Below are 27,639 nucleotides of genomic sequence, written 5' to 3' on the forward strand. Positions count from 1 at the left end.
TGAGCCCCAGACTCGATGACTACGTAACCTCTGGTCAAAGTCCTCTGCTTATGAAGTCGAGACTGTAAGACTCATGACGAAGTACAATATAGGGCAGCAGGATGCCACAGCGCGCTGTGGGTGATGTTGACATACTATATGTCGGGCACTCTAATTGGTGCAGGAGCAGCCAAAAGTTCCCTGACCTGTCGCTTACGTCAACAACTTCGACCAATCAGCGCGTAGCAAAGGTCTCCCCGCCGGGCACACTCCGATGCTAACAGCGAGCAGGTAAGAGGGTCTTCACGCGCAGCACGAGGTCCAATATTGCTGGAACCGGAATTTCCCGCGCTCTACAAGATCCTGGTTAGACGAGGATATATAGTTCCAAATAATCTCGTCGCATAATTCTTATTGACAAACAGGCTCAATTTGCACTTCAGTTGGGTTTCGAAGAAAATAATCTCCAAGAGGTTATCGGTTCAAATCAATATCACGAGGACACAATCACAAGACAATATCTGCGGTAGAGGCACGGTACTGTCGGAGATTAATAAAGCAACCTTCGGTGGGCATTTCTCACCTAAAAAGCAATTGGATCACGATACCCTGACTATTGATCGAGTGGCTAACAATGATGGTACCCGTAGCTACACAGAAGGATATAAGGAAAAAATTGCTTCAAATTTGCCTGTTTATTTCGACAATTTGGCTACCGAAGACCAGACTACGCAACAACTTGCTGTTTACAAAGTAATAATATTTAAGAGCCAAATCACAGACTTTTCAATGTTGCTACGAACAATGCATGGTCCCATAAAGTTGAAGATCTACATAACAAAAGTCTTGTCAACAGAAATCAGACCAAATGTACATAACTTTATAAACAATTAAACATCTGTTTAAAACTAAAATATGCAAATATAAAACAATCTGGGTACCGGCAAATGAACAAAAGATTACATTCTTTTCAACATCTTACAAAAGTCTACGTACAGGAGAAATTAAGGAAAAATAAACACTCTATACTCCAATTACCTCCCGAAATAATGAAACATTGAAAAAACAGCAATAACCAGCAAATTCACAAAACAAAATGACACTGACAGCTGAAACTTTATACGTTCCGTGAAGAGGCTCTCCAAACAGTGCAAGCATATCTCGATCCAACCAGATATTCCAACTTGTCCAAGAAGAAATAAAATGAACGAAAAAGTAACTTAATACATTCATCAAGTCTCAACGTCTAAATTGGGGTTTTAGCCACCAGCACAGGACAATATGAGCCCCATGAAAGTATAAACAACTATGGACCAAAATGCGAAGTGGAAATTTTGCTTCAAAAGCTACAAGAATATAACACTTGGTCAAAATTAACAACTTAAAAATTTCAACAGAACTGGGGACAAGGTCTTTTCAATTTCTGGTCACCGAAAGTGGAAGTCTCTGCAGGAGAACATTCCAAACATCAGCTCCCTGAACAATTTAAAGGGTAACTTAAAAAAAATCTCATTTCCTTCATGACATTGGAAATCCGTCCACTGGGGTTTTCTTTGGCCGTGCATCATATGTGGAAATTCAAAATATAAAGAATTGACGCGGTTGTTATTAGTTAAAGATCGAGAAAATAACACAGCAAAGAATTGGAATGAGGCACTGTGTCCCAATCATGGTGACCGGTGATGCTGTGATGACGTTCAGCCTCATGCTGTCTCTTCCTGCACATTGGTAAACCCCACCCCCGAGGCCGTGTATTCAATACCACTGGTTGTCTCATTCTGTGTGACAAGTTATAAATAACCCCTTACAGGTTAGAATAGTTTTAATTTTCACTGGAAATATGTGGACTCTGTTCTAAAGTTATATTTTTCAAGCCTCTAAGATCTCAGTTGTCGTATGAAGGATTTGCATGACAAAGTCAGACATGTCAAGACATTGATGCATTCCACATCTCTGTAGTTGAAATAGTATAGCTAACTGTCTTTCTGTGAGAAAACACGGAGCATACTTACGGGCAGGCCTGTGTCTCTTTGACCGCTGTAAGTGGGATTTTCGAGTCCAGAGGTCACAGGTGGATCAGCACTATAAAAGAGAAAATGAAAGAGGTTTGCAATTTTTTGGCTATTCCGGGGCGCAAAAAAAAACAATGACAAATCATGAAATAGATGGTTGGGCCGGGGGAAATAAATTGCAGTACGTGAGGTTGTTGAATCACAAAACTGGGGGTTCGTAAATTCTTGTTTTTACACAATCCATGGAACTAACTTGTCCTCAGACAAGTATATTGAAAAAAAATTGGAAATTTGAGAAAATATGGGATGAATACTACTTCAAAAACTGCTGTAGTTGAAAATGGATGACGGTTGGGAATGTGGACACAGGTAAGGTTGCATTTGGAATGGTTATAACGTAACGGCTTCAGAACTCTGATTCGCTCCAATTGATTTTGGAACGGATCCAGGTTAGGCCCAGGGGGGGGATTGACATTTACCATGTGAGTAAACTAGAGTTCTTACGCCACTACGTTACAAATGTTCAATATTCAGCCTTCAGTTGTTGGTTTTTTAAATATGTGAGACAGCTGATTACAGCCGGCTATCTATAATGAGAGTGGGAAGGGACATAGACTGCATCCGAATCTGTTGTCTAGAGCTAGGTCTAGTTCTAGCCGTAGCTCTGGAAGCCCATTTCGGTCACGGCCATAGACTGGGGAGGACTGATCTGTGAAGTGAGCCCTCAATCTTTCATGATTAATTGCATCCTCCATTCCCAGGTTCCCTCCATTCCCAGGTTCCCTCCATTCCCAGGTTCCCTCCATTCCCAGGTTCCCTCCATTCTCAGGTTCCCTCCATTCCCAGGTTCCCTCCATTCCCAGGTTCCCTCCATTCCCAGGTTCCCTCCATTCTCAGGTTCCCTCCATTCCCAGGTTCCCTCCATTCCCAGGTTCCCTCCATTCCCAGGTTCCCTCCATTCCCAGGTTCCCTCCATTCTCAGGTTCCCTCCACTCCCAGGTTCCCTCCATTCCCAGGTTCCCTCCATTCCCAGGTTCCCTCCATTCCCAGGTTCCCTCCATTCCCAGATTCCCTCCATTCTCAGGTTCCCTCCATTCCCAGGTTCCCTCCATTCCCAGGTTCCCTCCATTCCCAGGTTCCCTCCACTCTCAGGTTCCCTCCACTCCCAGGTTCCCTCCACTCCCAGGTTCCCTCCATTCCCAGGTTCCCTCCATTCCCAGGTTCCCTCCATTCCCAGGTTCCCTCCATTCCCAGGTTCCCTCCATTCCCAGATTCCCTCCATTCCCAGGTTCCCTCCATTCCCAGGTTCCCTCCATTCCCAGGTTCCCTCCATTCCCAGATTCCCTCCATTCCCAGGTTCCCTCCATTCCCAGGTTCCCTCCATTCCCAGGTTCCCTCCATTCCCAGGCCACACCCCAAACCAGCAGGCGTATCACACTACCACTGGCAGCAGACGGGGTGAGGAGGGGGGGTTAGGGAGTCAGTGTATTTATGCAGGTCTGATAGTGCGGTGAGGCTTCATAGATCAGCCTACTAATAACGGATGCCTGATGGTCCTCACAACTGACATCCATCACAATTGTTCCGTCGCCGTTGCATGCAAGCTAGAGATATCAACACCAACCATCCAAATTACCCTCTCGGGGCCCAAGGGCCACTTAAAGCGAGACAAAAATCCACTTACAATTTGGTAGCTTTTCTGAACTTCACGAAGTAAACTGTTAGCGAAACCAACCCCAGGATGATAGCCAACGCGAGTATTGTCAAGCCAACAATAAGGCCTGTGTTACTGCTCACACCTGCAATGAAAAAAAAATCCCAAGATGAAACCTGTCACCCTCCAGCGTGGCCTTCAAACTGCCAAATGATTTCCCCAACCACTTGACACCGCACGACGTGTAAACACACATAATTTTCCTTATTTGTTCCACAGAGGACATGCACACTCGTTTAAAAATTCTTTTTTTTTTCATTTCTGCGATTGGGGTATTAAAATGGCGTGCATGGTTGGGCAAAGTGCAATTGCGAGGTTAATAGAACTTGCCGGTAAAATAAACCTGCCCCCAGCAGCTTTTTCGGGTAAGAAAATCTGGTATTAACTGGCTCAGTGTAAATTTAACGGTTAGGATCTTGGCAATTGGTAAAGCATCTATTGTCTGCAGCTTTGTGAGAGTTTGCAATGCAGATTTGAAACAGAAATATCCGTGCTTACTTGGATTGAAGTTTTCTTCAGGATTGGTTGAATTCACAGCTGTAAAAAAAATGAACAAAAAATCAAAATAAATAATGAAGTACCCAATTGACTTGAAAATAAAATTTTTTAATTTTAAACTAACAGTCATGAATCCTCACATTACAGAATAACGAAGTAATTTTCATCATAAGTCTTAGCGTTAATCAGACCTTGCATGCCTAAAATAGCCTTTCGACGGCTTATGCAATAAAACGTGGCGTAGGCAATGACCCGTCATTTTGGAACTTTTGTGGAATAGAGATCACTAGGTTTTAAAAACCAAGAACAAAGCTTGCACTCACGGCAGACAAAACCATCCCTGCGTTCGTCGTACAGGTCTGACGGACAGTCCACGACCCCATCGCAAAGCCATGCCGTGGGGATACAGACCTTGTCGGCAGGGCAGAGCACTTCCTGGTAACCACAGGAACTAGGGATCTCTATGGGAACCGCCTCCTCTGAGGGGCAATAAAAATCAGTTGTGAAAATCACATCGGTTAAAAGAGAATGCAAAGATCTTTGTTTCATTTCAATAAACCCAAAGGGAAGCAGGATCTCCCTGTGAGCAATGCATTATAGCGCCACCTTGCCGCTTATCCAGCTGTTTAGAGGTGACACCTTGCACGTGTTCTGACAGCCATCGGCCTGTCTTGCAAAATTTCAAATTTCTGCCGCAGAGTGTCAAGACATTTTTCATTGAGCACGTGCAGGAAACAATTTCCTTCATAGGCATTCGTTGAAGGTTAACCTGATGTTTCCCTTTCATGAACAATTTCGGTGAGCAACATGTTGGCAAAAGTCTTTAAATAGCCTAACTTGTCAGAAAAACAAGTCGGAGAATCACAATAATTGAGAAGAATAAACCCCAAATTGACCATTTTATTTCTATCAAACAGATAATGAATACTTCCGATTCAAAAACCTTAACAATCTCGAAAACAACCTTGAACATTGTCAGGCATTTCTGAAATATCATTCCATTTTTAACAGTAAACAATACAGGCTTATTCTGATCAATTTATTTAGAATTATGAACTATGATCTTTTCCACTGAGCTAGACGTCAGCACAGACGTTGGACTCCTACCTGGCTTCCCGCACCCCTCCATGAATGTCACATCATCGATTGCAATGTCTGAGCTCCCCGTGGTGTCCACGATCCCTTGGAAGACGACCGAAAAGTTGTTGTTGTTGGAGACGAAGAGGCTGCCGTAATTCCATTCGCTTCCCTGGGCACCGGTGGCCGTCCACATGAGACTCATGTGACCGTCTGATGAGGCCGACTTTGTATAAACCTGTGGCAGGTCCAATAAATGGACACTGAAAATTCTCTTGCAAGATCCACCCAAATGACAACTGTTTGATCGACGAACAGTGATTTCAAAGATTTATTAAGCAGACTCGGCTGACACCTTCATCAACCAATCCATTTTCCAAATCATCAATTAATTCATTGATGGATAAGTTGATTAAAAATCCCCCCTAACCAAAGTGTTGAGTTCTTCCAATGTCTTGTGCATAATTTTTCATTACAGTTTTTTAGTAAATCAGATGCAACGTCCTTGACAGACTTCCAAATTTTGTTTTCCGGCAGGATTCACGCAAATGTTAACCTTTTCTTTGACCCAAGCCAAGTGCAAAATGCTTGTGCGTGCAACACTGCAATGTGAATTATAAATCCGATTACAAACTAACGAAATGAGCAGAGATGTTGGGCAACCCAACTTTCAGCAAAATCTGTCAGTGTGCAGCTGATATCTAGTATCTCTAACTAAAGAACGGACACTTTACAGGGTAACTCATTGGTGTTAGTCACCGATGAAGATTTTGGAGGGTCACTTATTCTAAGGAAAGGGGTTTTGAGAAATTTAGTGGTCCACAGAACGTATTTTGTGTGCCTTTCAGGGCTGCGTGATCGATTTGAGATGTTGGGTGACCAAACTTCAACAACAGCTGCAATCTGTAGGTAATAATTGCCGTAAGAGGTAACTGACCGATGCTGGTCTGGCCTTGATGAATATTAAGAGGGCTACTCTTGCTCTTGAACTCACCTGTAATGTCCCGACGCTCTTTCCTCTCATGTGATACCAGAATCGCATCAGGCAGACATTGGTGCTGGCTGGGAAGACGGGGGTAGCGACCCTTGCCATGTCATTCTGCCTCCGACCGGAAGCCTCGATGAAGAGGAAACTGCCTGGGAAGTTCAAAAGCGTAACGGCAGGTTCACGCTTCTGGCAAATGCGAAGCAAGTCTGACGTCAGAAAAGATCTCTGCAGCAGTATTTTGTTTTGAGTTCAAATCTATTCAAGTGCGAATTTGAGGCACAAATATTTGATCTGAGGTCACAAATTTGCATTTTGCTTGCTTTCACACCGGGTGTGAAGAACTTCAGAACAACTGTTCTTCAAGATGACTCTGTCCTCTGTCATGGGATGGAGGTTTCCTACTCAAGGTGTTAGTGACATGCTACAAATTTTTGTGACCGATCACGCAAAATGGCACCTTAACTTTCACGTGGCAACCAGTCAGTGATGGTCTTTCCCAAAGAAAAACCTCAGCCTAGGGCCACTGACCAATAGACATGCAGCTTTATACATTGCTTCTGATTGGCTGGTTCCTAGGGTTTTACAGTCGTATAAGCGCAGTCCGTGTATCACTTATTAAAGGTTGTCTTTCCTAGCGAATTAACTTACAACTACTGATGAACAGCTATGATGTTTTGGTCTTGCTTCAGACCAACAGTGGATGGGGGGGATGTCATTTGCAAACAGCACCTATTTTTCAGGCTAAAAGGGGCAAATCTAGTTTGGTTTTTATCATTTTATCATTCAAAATACGCTTCAAACCTAATTTCAAATAGATTTATTTTTCTTCTTTTCAACACTTTGACGTTGATAGGGAATCTTCCCCACTTTGAGCGATGATGGTCGGACCATAGCCTTACCACCGTCGGCGTTGTGGTCACTGTTGGGACCTGTGTCGGTGGTGGGCGTGCTTCGGTCCTGTGTCCAATCAAAATCATCGTTGGTCAGCTGGGTCCAGCCACAGGCTGTGGTGAAGGGGTAGTCATCAAAGTTGCAGTCGGCAGGCTGAGGCTCTGAGAACACAACGTTCAAGACCCCAAGAAAAGGTTGAGACATTGAGACGTAGCTGCCTGCATCATTTCAGCAATCTTGGGAACGATTTTTCCTGTTTGACTATACACGGTCTTGAAGTCAAATTTTTGCCAATAGAGGGTTTGCATGGCTGCCATCTTGCAGGTCAGTGCTCTTGTTCCATTGGGCATGCAAAAAGGAGGTTTCTCCGTGGAACAAAAGAACTGCCCTGCAAGACGGCTACCATGCAAAGCTTCTATTCTGACACCCATATCAAAATACAACATGCAATGCGTATAACTCCCAGGGTACCCATTAATTAAAGGGGCCACTGTACAGATCAAGTGTCGAAAGTTTTTGGACACAGCTGTTGACATTGTTGACTGCAATGTTTACTGAATGTAACTTACCACAGTTTTGTTCATCCGCACCGTCCACACAGTCGTAGCCGTAATCGCAGACGTGGGTGAGGGAGACGCACTGGCCATTACCGCACGTCAACTCCTGATCCGTACAGGGCCGAGAGAAGTCGTCTGTGAACAGAACACAAGTTTGTAATCGTGGATATCTCTAGACCACATATTTCATTTGGGGCATTCAACCTGTGAAAATATCAGTCAAAAAAAATCATGGCAATAATATTCAATCCACATGCACAAATAACTGGAGAGTCAGGTTAGCAGAGTTTTTTTTTTCCTCGCCTTTCACCTCTGTGGCCCTGGTTCAAATCCCGGCCCAGTCCACATGTGGATTGGGCTTTCAGTCCCGATCTGATGCCGTGGGTTTTATCTAGAATATTCGCCTGGGGTTTTCCTCCCTCTTCTAATCATGGGACATCTATCATTAGTCTGTACGGACCCTTACCATCTCTGCAATTCTCCCACGTGACGTCATCGATCGCGATGTCTCCGGTTATCGTGATACCTCGGACGGCTTCAATGACTATCGCAAAGTTCTCTTGGTGACCGATCACGAGGTCGCCGGTGGACCGCCATTTATTGCCCTGGCTGTCGGCGACGGCAAACAGCTGCGTAACCTGGATTTCATTTACCAGAGTTTACAAATTAGTTTAGATAGTCATAACAAAAGAAGAAAAATGCTCTTTTCTTGCCTTTGAAAAAGATCCAGCTTGGATGGAAATGCGGAACCCTGGAACTAATTAGATTTTTATATCAGTGGGCCACCACAGAGAGAATGTATCCTAGATACTGATGAATTCAGGTGCAATTTAATGATGACTCAGCAACATCTGATCAGAAATCAAAATCCTATATTATTGCGTTTCTTGGGGTGCACTGTACGTATTCACAGAAAGCTGAGATTTCCTTAGGTTTGTTCTAAGACGCAAGATTTTGAGTAATTCATTGTCTCAAAGAACATAATCCACAATGACAAATGACGGACCGTATCCTCAAATGCCATGTACAAGGTCGTGTTTGCGAGATGAAGTAACACGCTATTCATTTGGCAGGAGAGTAACAGGTCTGATGAACTCCTTACTTTACTCTCAGTCTTCAGGAAGACGCCCAGTGATCCGATGGTGCTACCTTTCATGTGGTACCACAGCGACAGGGTGCAGGCGTCGCCCGAGTGCTGGAATGGCAGCGACTGCAGGTGAGCTTTCTCCTGGTTGTCGCCACCGATGGCGCCCGACGCTTGGCTGGTGTCCACGTACATGTAGTAACCTGACAGTACAGAAGGAAAAATAGAGTTGGTTGAAGACTAAAATCTTTCACAACAGGTGACCAAATTCTTTTCTACAGAAACAGAGACATTTTAGAGGTCTGAACTCAAATGTGGTCCACAGTATTTGCATTACTAAGGAACCTTTCTCTTAATTATCCTTTTAGAAGTATGGCGGACACAATAGGAGGGCGCTGTTTGGATTTTTTTTAGCACGAATTTTCACATTTTTATCTTAAATCTCAGAAGTTGTAATTTAGTGCCTTCAGTCCCAAAACCTTTAGTCAAAACCTTGCATTCGGTAAGTTTTTAGAAAATAGCACTTAGGTAAAATTCAACCCCAGAAATCCAGACAAATGTGCCAAAATCCAGTCAGGTTATCAAGACTGACATAAAGAAAAGAAAGTTATATTTGTACCGAATTCTGTTCCGAGGGTGTGGTCAACGGTTGGTCCCGTATTCAAGTTTTCAGTCTGGTCCCCGCTGGCCCGCAACCAGTCCAAATTCTCCTTGTAGGAATTCTTCCACCCACAGGTGTCCGTCTCAAAATCGCAGGTGTTTCCTGGAATGTAGAGGGCAAATATTTTTTACAGATTTTAATCCATGGCCTTCTTCCATATTTGATGGCTTAAGGCTGGTTTATTATCAGCACAACGCAAAAACAGATGCGAATATGTGACTTCAAATCAAGTAATCGTGCTGCAAATTTTTGAAGGTCGAACTGATTTCAACTCGAGTGAATTTTGCTGTAAATGATTTGTGATGCCAATTTCGTTTCACTTTCTCATTCGCAAGCTTGAGAACAAGTCTTCAACCTGTGCAGCTCTACAAGATGAGTGTCAAGTCAGGCTATCAGCAGCTCATATGGACATACTCAGTGACTCACTCAGAGACTCAATCTGGCTTTTGGGTTTTAGCAAAGCATTCTCACCACAAATTTCATCTGAGCCGTCAGCGCAGTCGGCTACAAAGTCGCAACGGCTGCGCGGGTCATAGCACTGGTTGGTGGTGGCGCACTTGAGTCGGCCGTCGGCACAGTACTGCTCAGTGCTGTTGTTGAAGGGGGAGTCAGGCATGACTCCGCCCCCTATGCAAGACGCGGTGAAGGAGAAGTCATCCAGTGCTATCTCGCTCTGGCTGCCATCACCAACGACACCCTTTATGACAATCTGTCAGGGGAGAAACAGATAGAATCTTTCTTTTGCAAGACCAACACAAGACCTCCAGTCTCAGCGAATTTGAGTCCCAAGATATTCAGAAGAATTGTCAAAAGCTCTTGTGCATGGCATTGAGTCCAGTCTCGTATCTGTTAATCTCCAGGGCTTTTGTCAAGTCTATAAGTTATATAAGGTAAATAACGGAATGAATACTGAATGAATACCGAAAGAGGAATACTTTTTGCTTTGTCAGTTCATTTGAGTAGCTTGCGTCTTACATTAAGACCAGACGGTGAGGGAAATTTGAAACACTACATGAAGAATTATTGAGCTTCGATTCTAACTTACGTCAAAGTCTTTGCCCCTGCTTGGGATGGGCACCTCTCTCAGTTGCCAGTAGTCGCCTTGCTCTCCGGTTAACGAATCGATCACGATGACCTCGTCAGGGTGAAGGTAAGACGTGACTTGAAACACCTCCAAAGTACCGATGTCTTTCCCTCTCATGTTGTACCAGAACCGGAACTACAAATAATGACAATTTAGTTTGAACGACAATCTAAAACAAGGTTTGCGGGTACACCATGTGGAATCGATCTCCTCTCTAAGAGTGGTGGTTCTTAGAGGAACCGGTGAATGTGAACTCGACACTTCGACCAGGATGTTCTGGTCTTTCTAAGGAGATGCTCCGGTCATTCTAAGGCGATGCTCTGGTCATCCTAAGGAGAGATCTCAAACTGTCGAGTTTACTCTCACCTATTCTTCACAGAGCCACCGCTCTTATAGAAGAAATCAGTTTCACATGATGTACCCACGAACCTTTTCTGAGGAAAAGGGTTCTCCTTGTCTGGCCTCCGCCATGCAAAGTTCCAAATTTTACTTAGTTTGGGCAACAGGTAATTTACTCAAGTCATGAACAAAAATTATCTTGTGACTGTTTGTGGGTACTGATCAACTTAAGCACGGCATGGATTTGTCTCGATATGTACAAGAAATAATGTTGTTGATGGTCTTCCTACCGTGCAATCACTGGTACTTTTCCTGCTCATAGTGGGGCTGTGTATTCTGGCACGGTCACCAGCCTGCCTCGGGTACAGTGCCTCCGTGTAGATATAATATCCTGCGTGTCGGAAAGTTACAGAAGGCATTTACAACGATCCGTCAGTGCTTGAAATGAAGTGACGCCGTAAACGACCAGACTCTAGTCCCCCCATGAAATGGAAAATGGCGGTACCCCCAAGCTCACTCCTTTGGATCTCTCACAATTATTCCAATCAAACAGCTTTGCTGAACTTGATCTCTACTGCGTAATCTTGAACTGCTCTAGGTGACCAACATGATGCAGGTTACCAGCAGTGGAACGATTTTTTTGAAAGATCGTCAGGTATCAGCCATTAATGGGCTGATCCAATAAGCCCCGCCCCATTGCAGGACTTGCAAAAAAAGGGGGAGGGTAATTGCCCCACCCACCTCCACCACCAGTGTTGTAGGTTTATTGTCCTAGCAAAACCCTGTGCCATTTAATCGGAGATATTGATGCAGTTGACAAATGAACTCTCTGTCTAGAATGTTCCTGCAGATACGAAATCTAAGTTATAGCCTACCGCTAGCATAGTTCAGGTTGGTGTGATCGTGCAGTGGGCCCGTTCCCGGATTGATCGTGTTGCCACCCCTCAGCGTCCAATCGAAGTCATCCTCGTCGTCTTGGAACCAATCACAGATGTCCAGGGAGAAGTCGCAGCGCCCGGGATAGCCGGCTGTAAGGATTTAAACCAAACCTTTACTTACAGACGAAAACTGAATTTTAAATCTCTAACGATCTCCTAGGAATGGCTCTCTCGGAGTCAGTCTAGTCAGAGATCTCGAGAGATCGAGATCCATAAATGTTATTTTCCTCTCACAGCAGCTTTTTGGCAATGTGTGGAAAACTCACCGCAGTGTAGCTCATCCGAGTAATCCAGGCAATCGTTGCCATAGTCACAGACTCTCGCAGCATCAATGCAGTGGGAGTTACTGCAGGTAAACTGGTCCTCCGTACATGGGATACCGTCAAACACTGAATAAATTAGCAAAGCATCACCACGTTAGCTTCCTATTCTTATTATCGGAGGTGCAAACGTATCAACTTTAAACTTTATTTTAATTACAGGTTTTGCCCGTACCCGATGCATATTCATAAAACATGTACACTCAGTGCTTGTCTGAGAGCCCGTGAAAAAATCCCACATGCTTACTTGGGTGGGACTCGAACCTACTCCTGATAGAATGGAAAAACCTGAAATGAAAATTAACTTCTCCCGACGCAGAGTGAATTTTGGGGGCTTGTTCAGAACATACATTTGATACATTCGTCTCTAAACAGCTTAACAGTTTTATGGTCTGGAAGAAATTAGGCCGTGACCTTGTGGTTAAGAGCACTGAATTTGCGGTCGGCGGGTGAAGCCGCAGGTTGCGGGTTCGAATCCAGCCTGGAGACATGGTGCGTGTGCCCTTAGGCAAGGCACTTTATCCTCATTGCCTCTCTCATTGCCTCTCTCTCCACCCAGGAGTAATTGGGTACATGTGAGGGCAGAGCTGGATATTGTGGCTGATTTTAATAGCTGCTTGGCACTGAATAGTGGCAGCATCGAGCTGTATACTCCCCAGGGAGCCGAGATGGTATTTGGAATGTTTCGTAGGCCCATTGAGCAGGGGTAATAATGGAAAGTGCTTCGATTTTAGTGTAAAAGTGCTACAGAAGAACCAGTTATTATTATTTCAAACATCCCAACACAAGCTACAAGCACAACTGAACATTCCAACAACAAAAAGGCCGACCAACTTCACTTACAAGGAGGTTCGCAGTCAATAAAGGTGATGTCGTCTATGGTCACGTCCCCGACAAAGCTGGCACCACGCCTTGCCTGGATAATAATCTAGGAGACAGACAAAAGTCCACAGTCTGGTCTGACATAACTGTCTGAGTCTCACTGGATTCCAACAAAGCTCATCAACAGAAGTGTAACAATAAGTAAGTCTAGATCTGAATGCATCCAGAGAGTCACAGAAAGTAAGGGTAAGTTTTGCAGAAACAAATTCATTGGTAAATCTTCTTACTAAAAGATGGTGCACAGGACTATAAACGGTAAAACTCTTGTTTTTTAGCAGTACGACTGCTCCTGCGGACACTCTAAACATTGTTGGGAACACCAAAATTCCTAAAATTCGGTCAAAATATATCTCATAAAAGAACTCTTCCCCAATATGTGGTCCTGGCCAGAACACACGTTTACTAACGAGTAGACAGTTTTCTAATAATGATTTTTTGGTATGAGGGAGAGTTACCGCCAATTTTTTGTCCGTTGAGTTTGCCATTACCTTGAAATTATACGAGGCTCCAATATACACCTGCTCCTTCCTCCACTTATCCTGGCTGGTGCCGCCGACGCGGTACCACAGCGGTCGGCGGTAACCGTTGGCCTCGGCGAAGATGCTGAAGGTGTCAACGTCTGTGCCGTACATGTGGTAGTAGAATTTCATCTGACAGTTGCCTCCGGTCTGGGAGATTGTTGGTGAATTGAGCTCCGTGGTGTCGAAGACGGTGCCCGGCGAGCTGTCCACGTACATGTACCATCCTGGCGGTATTAGAAAGAGGGGTGATGTTGTTGTGCACCGGCGGCAGAATGATTTTCGAAGTGGGGGGGTAGTTGTTAGACCATCGGGCATCAGCCAGTTAGGGCTTGATCCAAGGAGCCCCACCCATAAAAAGGCCATTTGTAGGACCTGCAAAAAGTGCCCCAGCCCCCAATCCCCAATTTCCAAAGGACAGTAAGCTACTGGAATTCCTCCTCGCTGGCATTCCTATTCCCTAACCTTGTGCCGTCCCTGTGGTGTGGTCCGTGTCAGGCCTCGATTCGCCCGCTTCCTGGGTGAAGGGCTGACCTCTGACCCATTGAAAACTGGGAAGCCCTTGTTGGTCACTTGACGCTTGACCTTTGAATGTCCTCGGCTGCACTTCCTGCCATCCGCAGACGCCCGTTTCAAAGTCGCAGTCCTGAACTGAAGGGGAAACAAGATGCCTAAAAATTTTACGGCACGCCAATGGTGTGGAAATCGCTACGTCGACCCGCAGCTCACGTACTCTTAGCATCTGATGCAGTCTGGTGCACTTAGCATCTGCAACCAATTCTTGTTGAGATATTTTTTTGGGGGGCACCGACCTGTCTCTGCTTTAATTGCCAATGAAGGAGAACTTCTGGTCAGAGAGGGTAAGAGAAACAGTTTTGCCAATGTTGGGATGTCGTAGTAAAGGTAAACAATGCAGGCGTTTCACAAACGTGCGCCTCCTGGAGTTTCCAACGTATTGGCCAATCACAACGCTTGAAATCTCTTGACCCTTTCCAATCATGCAATGGGTCCACAGATTTTGCACATTGTGATTGGCCAACATGTTGCAAACTCTCGGAGGCGCACTATTGTTAAAAGCCCGTATTGTTGACGATTTCAGGAATACTCGCATTGGGGTTGAAAAGCATATTTCGTTTCCTTTTCTGAAGATCTACTCACCGCATCCCGCTTCATCAGACCCGTCCGAGCAGTCCCACCGGAAGTCGCACAGATGCCGCCCGTGAATGCACTTGTTCTCCGGAGCGCAGAAGATGCCTTCGAGGCAGCCGGTGTGGCGGTTGTGGGTCGTGGGCGGTACAGTGGTGGTGGGGTCGTCGGCGGGCGTGTTGGGAAGCTGACCTGTGCAATAGTTGAATAAAACGATGACGTGAGCGCGGTAAGGAAAAGATTGAACGGGAGTCGGACACAATCACACCATGACCATCACAGTAAAAATTAGCAATCTTGCACGGTGCATGCTAAGAAAGCAAAACATGCTCACTAAAACTGACTGAGTCAGGATGGAAGTCAAAGGCAACGCATAACGCTCTCCTTTGGTAAATCCCTCTTATCAGTAAACATACATGTTACAACCTTGGCATATTCTGGTACATTCAGAACTACACTGGCCAAACTTTGTACCATCCAGACTCACACATAACCTCTAAGCCTGACGGAGAAACCTAGAAATAAGCAAAAACTTCTTTAGATTCTGACACAATATAAGCAGGTGTTTTAGGATGCGAAAATCGTCAAGTCTGCACAAACCGTTATACACGACGCAGCCAGATGTGAGCGACACATCATCAATAGCAATGTCTCCATTAAGTCCATCCCCAATGGTTGCTTCAATTACAATCTGTGGACCATAAGGGATACACTCAACAATTTATCTACACAATGAAAAGTTCAAGAGCTGCGTCATTTCAAAGGACTATAGCGCCTTAAGAAATCCAACCAGGCCTAGCTATCCGAACATCCAGTAGTAAACAAAAACACATATTAAATGAAAATATGATCCTCTTTTAAAGAAAATGATGCAAATGTACATTTTGAAAGAAAACCTACAAACTTTGTCTGCCAATGAGAATAATAGGCCCACTGAGAATTAACTAATGTGAACTGCACGTTGAGCCTTCAGAGAGTATGTCTCTGGTAATTGGTCAAAGTGGGAAAAAAATGACCATGAAGTTGTAGGAAGTTGCCAGTGTGATCTCTGCCCTCTGCCAGAAGTTGCCCTGCTCGGTGAACCGGAACCACAGGGGATCGGTCAAGGCGGTAGTGTCAGCATAGCGACTGGCATACACGTTCAGATAATCCACGTCTTCGCCGTACATATGGTAGAAAAAGCGAATCTGGAGTGGGGAAGCATGAGTTTAACTGATGACCCACTACTAATATGACTTTTCTCATATTGCGAATGGACACTTCCCAATAGTGAAATAAACACAAGTCCTCCTACACATCTGAGGACATATCCTTTGGGCTACGCACTGCTCATGCACATTTCATGGGTTTCGTTGAGTATATGACAGATTTTGTGTCCTGTTTAACAACTTTTGATTGTTCCTAATCTGTTTTATGGTGTCCCGATTCTGTTTCATTTTGAAAGTTTCCATCCCTGTTCACTATCAGGTTCATCAGGTAAATGCACTTCGTATATATGGTCCTAAACTTTTGCAAATGACTGTAATAATCTCTGCCAACTTATCCAACAGGGTACAATTTGTGATGGCAAGCTACATTCAAGCGTGCATTAAAACTTGACGCGCATGTGCATTTGGCAAATCCCGACACCTTATAAAGGCATGTACAAGTATGCGCGAGTGGGGCCTTTTTACGAGCGTTGTGTTACACTGCAGTAACGGCTTCTTATTTCGGTCGATAAGTTACACTATATTACACACCTGGCATGAACCGTCGGGGGCGGCTTGGAAGCTGGGGCTCAAGAGCTGTGCCCTGGCCTTGAAGGGATGCAGGAACTGCCCATCCAAGTAGAGAAAATGACCTGAAGAATGGGTTTTTGCTACAGTAAGTGCCATTTGAAGAGGTTTACGCCGCACAGACCCACAGCTGGTCTTGGTTTCAAAACCTTTGTGCCTCTCTTTTCTTTACTTCCCCTTGCAGCCGAGTATTGCTAAATTTGGCCTACACGTCTCCGCCAATTTAAATTTTAATTGAGTTCATGATGCGTTCAATTCAGGCATAGATCGTGTTCTACCATTAAGGATAAATTCCTGGATTTGATCGACTTGCATGACTTAAACTGTTACTGCAGGACATAAGCCCAGCCGTTTTTCTGTACATTTCACCCTCTATACCAAATATATCCAGGGTACGCGTAACATGCATTAGGTAGAAACGTCTTGAAAACAAGACAAGGCCACGGGTTGCACGAGGAGGGATCGGAGGGTGTTGTTTGAGGAAGGCTGCGTGACATCTTGAATCACAGCAATTTACTTCTCACTGAGAAAAAAATGGTGCACCGTCCTAACAACTGAAAGTTTAGCCACATTTTAGCTGATCGGGGGGTGCAGACTCACCCAGGCTTGTCCCATATGTGTGATCCCTCGACGGTCCGCTGTTGATATCAAGGGTGGTCCCGTTCCACCATGTCCACTCTAGTTCATCGGTGGTTGACTGGACCCAGCCGCAAAGGTCCGTCTCAAAGTCACACAGCTTGTAATCGTTCAAACCTGCCACGCACAAAAATAAATGACAACTTGAGCAGCATTTTTCCTGTTTATTATTTATACAAATACAGGGGCGGATCCAGACATTTTTCGGAGGGGGGGTCAGGCAGGAGATTTTTGAATGTCTTTTTTTTGGGACAAGCAGAAACGATGATGAAACATTATACGTGTCATACATTGTCTACAATGATATTGGTGCACAAATTACTTTGTATTATTTTCCCAAATTTCCCCTCTTTTTGGTCTCAATGTGTGGGGGGGTGGTTTCCACCTGCTTACACTCCTTGGATCCACACCTGAAATGTACTGTAAGAGGAATAGCAAACTAACATTTCTGATCACTGGACAAAAGGTCACATGATTACATTGCAAGGGTCAAAAGGGAACTCACAAGGTCAGAAACAGCTCCTAAAATTTTAAGGGAATCGGCAGAAGTCAGACTTACCACACAGGATGTCCATCTCGTCTGACATATCACCGCAATCGTCGGCCAAGTCGCAGACTTTGGAGGCATCGATGCAGGCCTTGTTATCGCAGGTCAGCTTGGAGGGAGGGCAGATGGACTCCTCGGGAGGTAGAGTGCAATCCACGAAGGAGATTTCATCGATGGCGATCTTGCCTTGGTAGCGATCCGAGCGGGCCTTGGAGAAACGAACCTATTTATGATCGGTTAAAAGAGTAGCGGACAAACAACTGTGTTAAGCAACTGCCGCAAAAATGTTGGCATGTGATGGGAGATTCAGACTATAGAAAACTGAACTGCGACATCATTTTGAACCAGGACAAGTGCAAAGCAAACAAATGGAGTATTCGCACCCGCGACGGAATGATTTTCAAAGTCAGGAGGCCAGTAGCTAGACCATCAGGCATCAACCATTAATAGGTCGATCCACTGAGCCCCACCCGATTATAGGACCTGCAAAAAGTGGAGGGCCAGACCCCCCAAAACGACAAAGTGGGGGGACCACTGGCTCCCCCGCCCCCCACTTCCACTGCCAGTGAGTATTCACATGTTGGTTTGCGCGGTGGTCCTTGCGCTAATGCCGTTTACACAAACAGTTGTGCGCATGACCTATTCACTGTGGAACTTTGTAGTGGTAGGTGATTTTTGAATGTGAAAAAATAAAGTTTGCTCACTGGAGATGAAGCTCATCATTTACTGCAGTCTCAAGACGTCTGGAGTAATTACTATCCACGCAATCACTACCATACAAGATTACTCTCCCTGTTGTGGGCCCCCTGGAAATGTCGCCAGCGATCAGGTTGGGGAAATATTCCACTTTCATGCAGCAACCGATTGACAGGACAATGCAAAGGAAGTTCACATAGATCTATAGTAAAGATTGCGGTAACACCATGTATTTATCTCTTCTTTGAGTATGTGTGGTTCTGAAAGGAACCGGAAGTTCACATACCTTAAAAGGCTCCCTCCTGCGACCTATACCAACCACAGCCTGCTGCCACTGCTCTCCCTGTGACATCCTCTTCTGCCATAGCAACACCGTATCCCCGGTGACCAGGTTGTCGAGGTGCAGGCTGAGTTCCCCTGGCAATGTTCCCGCCATGTAGTAGTAGAAGGACAGCTTGCAGTTGGTGTCGGCGCTGTTGTAGGTCGCGCTGGACATCTCGGCGAGCTGCGACTCGGTGATGGTGCCGAATGCCGCGATGTACATGTAAAAGCCTGTTGACGAAAAAAAAGAATCTCCCTTGTCAGACTTTGCCTCCATGTCAGGGACCATCCACGCACCGACGAGACATCCATTGTTGAAATTGCAAGTACAGGCATGTTGTGTGTATTTGAGTCCATCACAAGTCCCTGTAAGACTGTCACCAATCCATCACAAGTCATTCAGTCTTAAGCCAATGCACAAGCTATTCAAATGAACTGCACTGGTCACCCTGTTTCTTATTGTGAAGAGACTTGTGTGACTGACGTTGTGACGGTACTTTGGGAAAAGACTAGTGATGGACTCAAATGCAACACTGATGTGTACTTACAGCAACCACCGGTTATATTGCCAGATAAGGGGGCGGGGGGGGTCAAAAGGGGCCACGCCCCCCAAAGAGAACTTTAGTTTAGAAAACGAGGCAATTGGCAGGGGACCACTTTACTTTCCCTCCTCTAACCAGCATTGACAATCCCCAAACATAAGCCTCTCCCTTCAAAAAGGCCATTTTGGGCACAATAAACAGTGTTCCTAATAAAAAGTTTGTTCTAGATCTGACCCTGACAGTTAACGTTCAGTTCCACTGGGTCTCAATGCTACATTGTGTGAGTGGGCGTGGTTTAATTTCCAGCAATGTCCCACTGACACACCTGACAATGTGCTTATGTAAAGCAGGCCTTTATCGTGTGAAATTATCTGGGAACAAATACGGTTCACCAACTCCTTTTACATTTTAGTTACTCCTCAAAGTTACTCCTTGAACTAGGATTGCTCTTAAATAATAGATTTTGACAACGATGCACCAAATATTTCATACAAGAACAAGCAATTTTGATGTTAGAAAATGCAAGTGTGCTTACAACACGTTTGTTTACTGTATATCTGTGACATGTTTTTTACGTGAGACATTTCTCAGGGGTAGTTGCTCCTACCTTGATCTGTCCTTAGTGTTACGTCCTCTCTTGGTGCCGCATTTGGTGTTGCCATGGTATCGGCACCCCTAGCTCTCATCCAATCAAAATTATCCGGGGTCGTCTCAGTGAAATAACAGGCATCAGCCTCAAAAGTACAGGCCATAGCTAAACAAGCAGCATGATATAAATTCACAGATTAGTGACTCTCTCCAGACATCAGTCAACATAATACGAGTGACTCACAAAGACAATGTTAACTTCGTGATGCCCACAACATATGAACTCAGCAAAGCAGGTGTTACATCCTTGCAACTTACATTCGGCCAGAATGTCACGACGTTTCCTGGCTCTGCCATCTTGGATTTGCAGATTTCACGAATTTATTATTGGAATGATATATCGTATCTTTTGCAGACCAGGCAGAAATCAGGAACAGATTAGATTTTCCTTGAAGCTGCTGCACGCAGGTAGGTTATACCGATGACCTTGAAATCTATACTTACGGCAGGTCATTTCGTCAGATCCATCTGGACAGTCTGGTCTGAAGTCACAAACTCTGTCTTCATCCACGCAGGTCATGCCGTCATAACAAGCGAAATCACTCCGTCGCCGACAGTGGGAGGGCACAGTCGTTCCTGAATCGAATTACAAACTAAAAGGTAACTCCATTCATGCAGGAGATGCTGATATCAGTGCTGAGGTTTTGAATCCGCCGAAGGAAGTTTGAATGAACTTTCTTTTTTCTTTACCTGGCGCTGGTGTGGTGGCAACGGGGAGGGGGTCAGATGACCACACGCAGCCCGGGGTTAAGGAGATGTCGTCCAGTGCAATGTCGCCCTCTGCTGTCAGACCAATGACACCTTCAAAGATAATCTGCAAAGAGGGCGTTTTGAACCTTTAGAATGAAGTCTGTCACCTTGAAGCCTCACAAACGAACTGAAATTGTCAGCACAGTAAAGGATTAACTAAGGGACAATCAATCAGTTACCAGCAATGCTGGCTAACAGAAAAAAAGTGTTGGCAATTGAATTTCTTGGCCTACGTGGTGGAACCCAAAAGTTGGTTAATCACTCCTGGCACAAAAATGAGCGTTGACTTAAATTTTTGCTGTCACAGCAAGATTTCATCTACAAATGAGCAAAAGTTCGACACATTTCCACAAGGAAACGGTTAGCTTTTAAAACATTTTTGGACTTTAGCATTTCAAAGTAGGGTGGAGGGCACAAACAAATCCTGGCCACTGTACCATGAAATCTGAGGAGCTCTGAAGTTCCAGTTCCTTGCGAGACCAGTAATCTTTCTCCCCCTCTCGGCTCCAGATGAGGGTCATGGGACCGTTGATTTTGGTGGCAGTGTAGACATTCAGGGTACCAATGAAGTCACCCCGCATGTGGTAGAAAAAACGTAGCTGGTTCAAAATGCAAGAAAATAATCTGGCTGTGCTTACTAAATACAACACAACAGACATCAGAAGAGTTTGTTGTCTACAATTGTTGGCTGCTAACCAATCATTGATGTACACCCTCTACTGTGTCCAACATCCATGACCAAATACATTCCTTGATTCATCTTAGTTCTTGCAGTTTAGAGTAAGCGGCTGGGGATTAACTTTTAGGAGTTTGTGCAACACCCAGCAGTGTTAACTATGAATTTCCAACCCTGTGAATTTACAGTGAATTTGCGCAGTTTCACCGTGAATTTTTTCATGGCGACTTCACCGAGGTCTCCTAGTGAAAACACTGTGAAAATGACCTTCACTATTGCCCTTTGCAGACACCTTGAAGCCAAGTGAAAAGACTGTGTGAATACAGTGAGCCAAACCAGGCTACCAGGGTGTCCTTCTAATTAACTTTGTGCTTGGGTTAATCCTTGAAAATGCCATGAAACAGTCGTGAACCAATCCCGCATCGCGGAGCTGACTTCACTTTCCAACATGAAATGGGGCTTACGCTGCCTTGGAAAAAATTTCACAGCGATTTAATGGCAAAACAGCATTTTCACGGTGTTGACGATAAACAATTGGCCCAATTTCTCTCTTTCGCAATTCATTCAAATAGGAAAACTGGAAAAAGTAGGAAGATGCAAGTGCACTACACTGGCCGGGGATGAACTCAGTGCTTCATACGGTGATGTCTACATGTACATACAGGGCGAAGTTAGCACTTAAAGCGCGCTCTCCCACTGATGACGGCATCTGGTGGTGCCATGTCTACGAGGACAAGATTTTGGCTGATATTGTTGGAACTCACCGAGCAGGCGTCAATCAAGGCTGCAGCCTTGAGAGGACGAGAGGCAAACTGGGCTTTGTCGTTGATAATTCTCGGTTGACTGGCCTCCGTATAGATGTAATAACCTAACCCACAGCAATTACATGGCAACGCAAATAAAAACAAATCATATTTAATTACTCTGTGTATTTTCAAGTTTGAAAAACTTCCACATATCTAAACAGTCTAACATGGACAATTCATAATTGTGCACTCCAAGAGTTTGCAATACGCTGGCCAATCACAATACGTGCAATCTGTTGACCCTTAAATTTCCAAGCGCGCATTGGATCGACAGATTTCACGCATCGTGATTGGCCAACACGTTGCAAATTCTTGGAGGCGCACTATTGTGAAATGCCCGTATTACAAATTTATCTGTTTTGTTTGAAAACAGCAACTGTTAATACACAGTGGACTTGGGAGGGGATCAGAGAGGGACAAAGCATTCCTTTCCAGGCAAAACTATCGAAACTCATTTTGGGATATTTCTACATAGTAACCATGATAAAAAGTGTGACAGCTGTGTCTTGTTGGGAGGAAGCGTACAGTGGACCTATTACAGCCAATGCCGTCCAACGTCCTTGAAATAAAAGTCTGGTCTCTAGGTCAAGTATTTCACCAGTTACTGTGAAAACCAGACTTGACAATGGGTGCCGAAAATTGGAACTTGGTGTCTACACGAACGCAAATGTAATTAATAGACACACTTTGCTAGGAGAATAACAGAAACACATCACTCACCTTCCGATGTGTAAGTGGTGTGATCTGTCCTTGGCCCGGTGCCAGCAGATCCCGTGGCCCCGTTGCGTCGCCTCCAGTCGAAGTCATCGTCGGCAACCTGATACCACATGTCATCACAGATGCCAGACTCAAAGTCACACATAGAGTAGCCGGCTACAGAATATGAAGAAAAAAAACCCACAAAACACAACAAGCTCTTGTATTTTCGGAAAACTGTTTGTCTTTATTTTAAAGTGTCTACGATCTGAGTTCTGATCCAACAAAGCCAAGTACAAGCAAGTCGCTATAGTATAATGACTCAACCTTCTGAGCAAATTCCACTGCAAGTTCAGTAAGATTTGTAAAAGCTCATCAGAAAACAATGGTGAAAGAAAAAAAAAATTTTTGCCCTTCATAGAGAGAGATGGAAAAACCAACAAACATTCATCCTACCTGCAGTACAGGCCGACCGGTCCTCGTCGCTCAGGTCGCAGCAGTCCACTTGGAAGTCGCAGCGGCGGGTCGTCGGGTAGCACTGGCCTGCCGAGCACTGCGACTCTGTCACCCCGCAGACCAACTTACTCTCGGCGGGCGGGCAGTCTTCGAAGCGGATGTCATCGATGGCAAAACCTCCGACCGATGGAATCTCCTGCTTGTCCTCTGCGTCTATGATTATCTACATTTGAAGAACGAATACAAAACACATGCATATAAGTTCATCGTGAAGGAGAAATTTAGAAACAGCTCTGCTGACAAAAATTAGGATATTATTGGAAACCTGGAAACTGGAAGCACACCTGGAAATTTGAAGCGCAGGAGTCCACGGCAAAGTCCTCATAGATCCACATGTTCTTGTCGCTGACGTCGTCGCTCAGCTTCAACAGCTTCCGTTCGCCGGCAGCGGCGGCGGTGCGGATGATGACCTCCAGGTCGCCAAACTCGACGCCGAAGATGTAGTACCAGAGGCTGATCTTGCAGGTGCGGCCGCAGAGGGTGAACGTGGGACTGATGAGCCGGGCACGGGTGTTCATCCCCGGCGAGATGGAACCATCAACATACAAATAATGTCCTTTGGCACAAGGAAGGGTAAAGCAGGGTAAGTTTAGCAATCCAATCACAGAAAGGCCAGAGCAGCTCTGGACCTGCAAAACAGGGCCCTATATAGAATCCTTCCTAGGACCCTGTTTACGGGTCTACAGAAGTTCATATTCCAAATACAAAGCACCAATGCAAGAAGTAAATTACTGCAGATAGCTTGGTGTCATTGTCAATTTGATAAAAAGGGGCAATTTTTGCTGCATCACCTTGTGGTGAGAGTGGCCAATTATATATGTGTTTGGCTAAATTGTAGCTGAGATTAAAACAGCTGCAATAAGTTCATCCATGGACTGAGACAGCGTCGCAGTCACTTCTGTGGAAATAAAGCCCTTTTACAAGTCCTTTCTCGAGTCCAGTTTTGCCTGGATACTGTGCCCGGGTGTTGGATGGCTTGTGTGAGACTTGTGATGCATGGACTTTGAAGGGATTTAAGGGAGACCTGCGATGAACACTTCACCAAAAATTGGTTTTTTGAGCGGACATCAAAGGTTGGTGCCCAGCATCCAGCTTACCAGTGAAGCTGTCCAGTGTGTGGTCCACCCTGGGTCCCTGGAAGCTGTCGCTGGGGTCCTGTCCCCCCACACGCGTGCTCCAATCAAAGTCATCTGCAGCGTCCTGGGTCCAGTAACACAGGCCGTCCTCGAAGCTGCACGTCCTCGCTGATGACCAAGGAAACAACACACATGAGTTTCCCAAGGGGCCATCAGCAAAGTTAGTTCTGACAAGACGACTTTACACTTGGATTTTCTTCGCGTTTGAAGAACACTTGGTGATTAGCAGTTACATGCAGTTTGGGGAAAGCATGTTCTCTTCTGTCAATTATAGGAATGGGGCAACATTTGCCCATATTTCCAAGAAGGTTTCTTAAGTTACTGACAGGTTCTGCAGCCTTCAAAATTTCACAATGTTCTTGGGTCTGTTTTATTTCTCAATTCCCTTAAATGATCTCTTTTGACAGTTCCGGGCGAGGCCTACTTACGGCACATTAGCTCATCAGATGCATCCGGGCAGTCCTCGCGGAAATCACAGAATTTGTCTCTGGCCAGGCAGGTCATGTCATCACACCGTCTCTCGTTGGATTGGCACGGTGCCAAGGTGGTTTGACCTGTAAATATTAAAAATGTAGGCTGCTGTCAGCTTTAGGAATTGAAAACGTCGAAACCAAAATGAAAGATGATCTCACTAAAAAATAAAATATTGCCCAAAACTCAACGCTACTCAATTCACCATTTTGCTGAGACCAAGAAAAGGAAAGAAAAGGAGTTATTTTTGGTAAATGACATTTAACTCCTGGCCTGAAGGCTGCCCTCATTCACTAAGTCCAGAAGTCAGTTTTTACATGTTTGTGGAATATAAAAACAAATGTTTTTGAGGTTTTCAAAGGCTCTTACTTATGAATCTATTTGAATCTAATACAGGACAAAGAAAGAATTTCACTCACCCAGTGATCCTGCCACAAATAGTGGCAACATCAAGGTCGCTACGAACAGGTGCATGGTGTAGAGGGGAGAAAATGTTACCAAGATCTGCACCGTTTTCCGCAAGATCACGGCATTTACACGAGGAAAATACTGGTTGCCAAAAGAAGAGGACTGGCTGACCAACTTTCACCAAGAAACTGATGAAACTTTGGCACCTTCAAAGTCGACCGAGGGGTGTGGGCAAATAATTTTGCTTCTGTGCAATACGTCCACCCTTGATGAGAGCGGTGGGAGTATTTGAGGGGGTTATTTAATAATGGGGTCATTTTTAGATAGAGGGATCCTGGTCGCCTGTCTCAATATTAGGTTATCTTGTGGTATCTGTCCAGATTTAAGACTGGACCCCTGAAGAGGTTGCCTGAAACGAGGTCATTAGCCACAGACAGGGAGCCCATGAGTCAGGCCATCATGCAAACATGTTGCGTTGTCTTCTAGCATTTATTGACATTTTTATTGGAGAAGCAACAATTTAATTTCAACAGGAAACACGTCGTGGAACAGAAACTTTTTACTTGGTACAATATGTGACAGTTTTGCAGGCTCTTTTCTAGCATTTTATAGTCGCAACATTGGCTCATTTTAATCAAATTACTGAATATTTAGAAAAAAAATTTAAAAAGAAACAGGAACCCTTATTAATTCTGGTCAGGTTAGAACAGATAGGAAAGAAAAGACTTGTTTACAAAAGAATTAATCTCATGCCAGGAGAGCATAACAAACAATCTATCAGGAGGATTTATCTGATAACAGTGGGACAAGTTGTTGACAAGACACTGATAAAAGGTATTGATAACATGACAGATGTCATAAAGTTCGGAGGGTAGGCTCTTCCATGGTGACATGCAGGAGTAATTATATGTTCCATCAATTGCAACAAGTGCTCCACTTTAGGAAGTGCAGAACTTGTTGTTCAAAGTGGAACAAACAAACACCAATTAAGATGCAACAGGAGGAATTTTCATCCTGATTCATACAGCCCCTAGAAATGCATTTCAATAACTCTGTTATTTATTAAACTGCACTCTCAGTATTGCATAATTTTGACAGTTTAGGATGCAAAAATACAGATCCAATGACTGACTTAATGCAGAGCTGAGATCCAGGCTCGTTCTTTGTTGACCTGCACAACTTGAGCAACTTGACATAATTTTAAACATTTGTCCCGTACAACAACACAGCCAAACAATGTCATCCAACTTTCTTTTGACGGGGCCGGTGTAACTGTTCACTAAATATCAGCTTGGAAATGACCAGCAGCTCAATGCATCTTTGTCCTTGATGCTGTGCAGAAATAACCTTATCTACTTAAACTTGATAAGCTTTATACAACCAATGCTTAAATCCAATTTCCAAACAACACAATGAACGCATAGATAAAACCTTCAATTATGTAAGATGAATTTTTCATATTACTGAACTGGCTGTAAACAACTTTGTTTCAAGAACTATTTACCCGAAAGTAACTTATTCAGGCATTTTTGCAGGACTAAAAATAATATTGACGAAAGAAAGCACCATAAAATTTTACCTATTAAAAAAATGGTTACGTTCTGCTAGAGGTAAAAATCAACACATCTGAATCAGGCTGAGTACACAGTAGTTACAAAATGTTCAGAATGTATTCTCAAAAATAGTGGTAAGTTTTGAAATTCATCGCATACAGAACATTTCACATGAATTTCCCATCAACTTTCAAATTCGTGTGCTCTAAGAACTTCGCACTGATCGACGGAGAATTTTAAATGATATCTGATGAACAAAAGTGAACTTTTCACTGAGAACAAAATGCAGAATTCTTTCCACTAATATTGTATGAATCTGTGAAACTACTTACAGGTTTGTTTGAGCAGATCTGCCATCCATAAAAGCAGAAAATTGTGCGGCATACTCGGTGATTCAAGTAACCGTATTCAATTACAACTGACAAAATGCGCGCTAACATATAACACCGAGCTGCAACTAGCCAAACCTGCGGGCCAATAAAGGACCAAACCCCGCACAAGCAACATGAGTTCGCTTCTTCATCTACGGTCGCACACACTGAGGCTCGACCATTGACAATAAGAAGATGAACAAATAACACAAATATCTGCCTCTTCAATTGGCGCTCATTGCAATCAAGACTTCACCTGCCTCCGAGAAAAGTTACAGCACCTGCTATTGCTTTAACCATGGACGTAGACGCGAGGTCTAATCTGTCTTTTATGCTGACCATGGCACATTGGGCCTCAAATTCAACTGCATATGCAGCAAGGTATGAGACGGAGAGAACCCCC

General features: G+C 44.4%; 1 protein-coding gene across 2 annotated transcripts; it reads right to left on the reverse strand.

Annotated features, from left to right (window-relative positions):
• Positions 1–631: 631 nt before the first annotated feature.
• LOC110981199 (MAM and LDL-receptor class A domain-containing protein 2-like) lies at positions 632–27,537 on the reverse strand. 2 transcript variants are annotated; one of them, XM_022238564.2, is made up of 38 exons: positions 27,198–27,537; positions 24,862–24,987; positions 24,395–24,541; positions 23,582–23,853; positions 23,238–23,460; positions 22,806–22,958; positions 22,044–22,147; positions 21,041–21,202; positions 20,544–20,667; positions 20,298–20,429; positions 19,813–19,959; positions 18,629–18,894; positions 17,659–17,869; positions 17,064–17,216; positions 16,428–16,528; positions 15,705–15,875; positions 15,289–15,379; positions 14,701–14,880; positions 14,008–14,193; positions 13,513–13,769; positions 12,986–13,070; positions 12,089–12,211; positions 11,760–11,912; positions 11,175–11,275; positions 10,507–10,680; positions 9,933–10,170; positions 9,420–9,563; positions 8,819–9,003; positions 8,183–8,354; positions 7,729–7,851; positions 7,168–7,320; positions 6,275–6,417; positions 5,311–5,518; positions 4,527–4,682; positions 4,204–4,242; positions 3,676–3,790; positions 1,992–2,061; positions 632–1,757 (listed from the first exon to the last, which is right to left on the reverse strand). In XM_022238564.2, exons 1-38 carry the CDS (start codon positions 27,247–27,249, stop codon positions 1,683–1,685), a joined length of 5,715 nt encoding a protein of 1,904 aa, XP_022094256.2. In that variant the 5' UTR covers positions 27,250–27,537; the 3' UTR covers positions 632–1,682. The 2 variants fall into 2 exon arrangements, with proteins under 2 accessions (XP_022094256.2, XP_022094255.2); XM_022238563.2 differs by lacking the exon at positions 27,198–27,537 and adding an exon at positions 25,324–27,155.
• Positions 27,538–27,639: the final 102 nt, after the last annotated feature.

The sequence above is a fragment of the Acanthaster planci genome, linkage group LG21 (genome assembly GCF_054643075.1).
Source record: "Acanthaster planci isolate LZ-2023a linkage group LG21, COTS_SCS, whole genome shotgun sequence".
Classification (NCBI taxonomy): domain Eukaryota; kingdom Metazoa; phylum Echinodermata; class Asteroidea; order Valvatida; family Acanthasteridae; genus Acanthaster; species Acanthaster planci.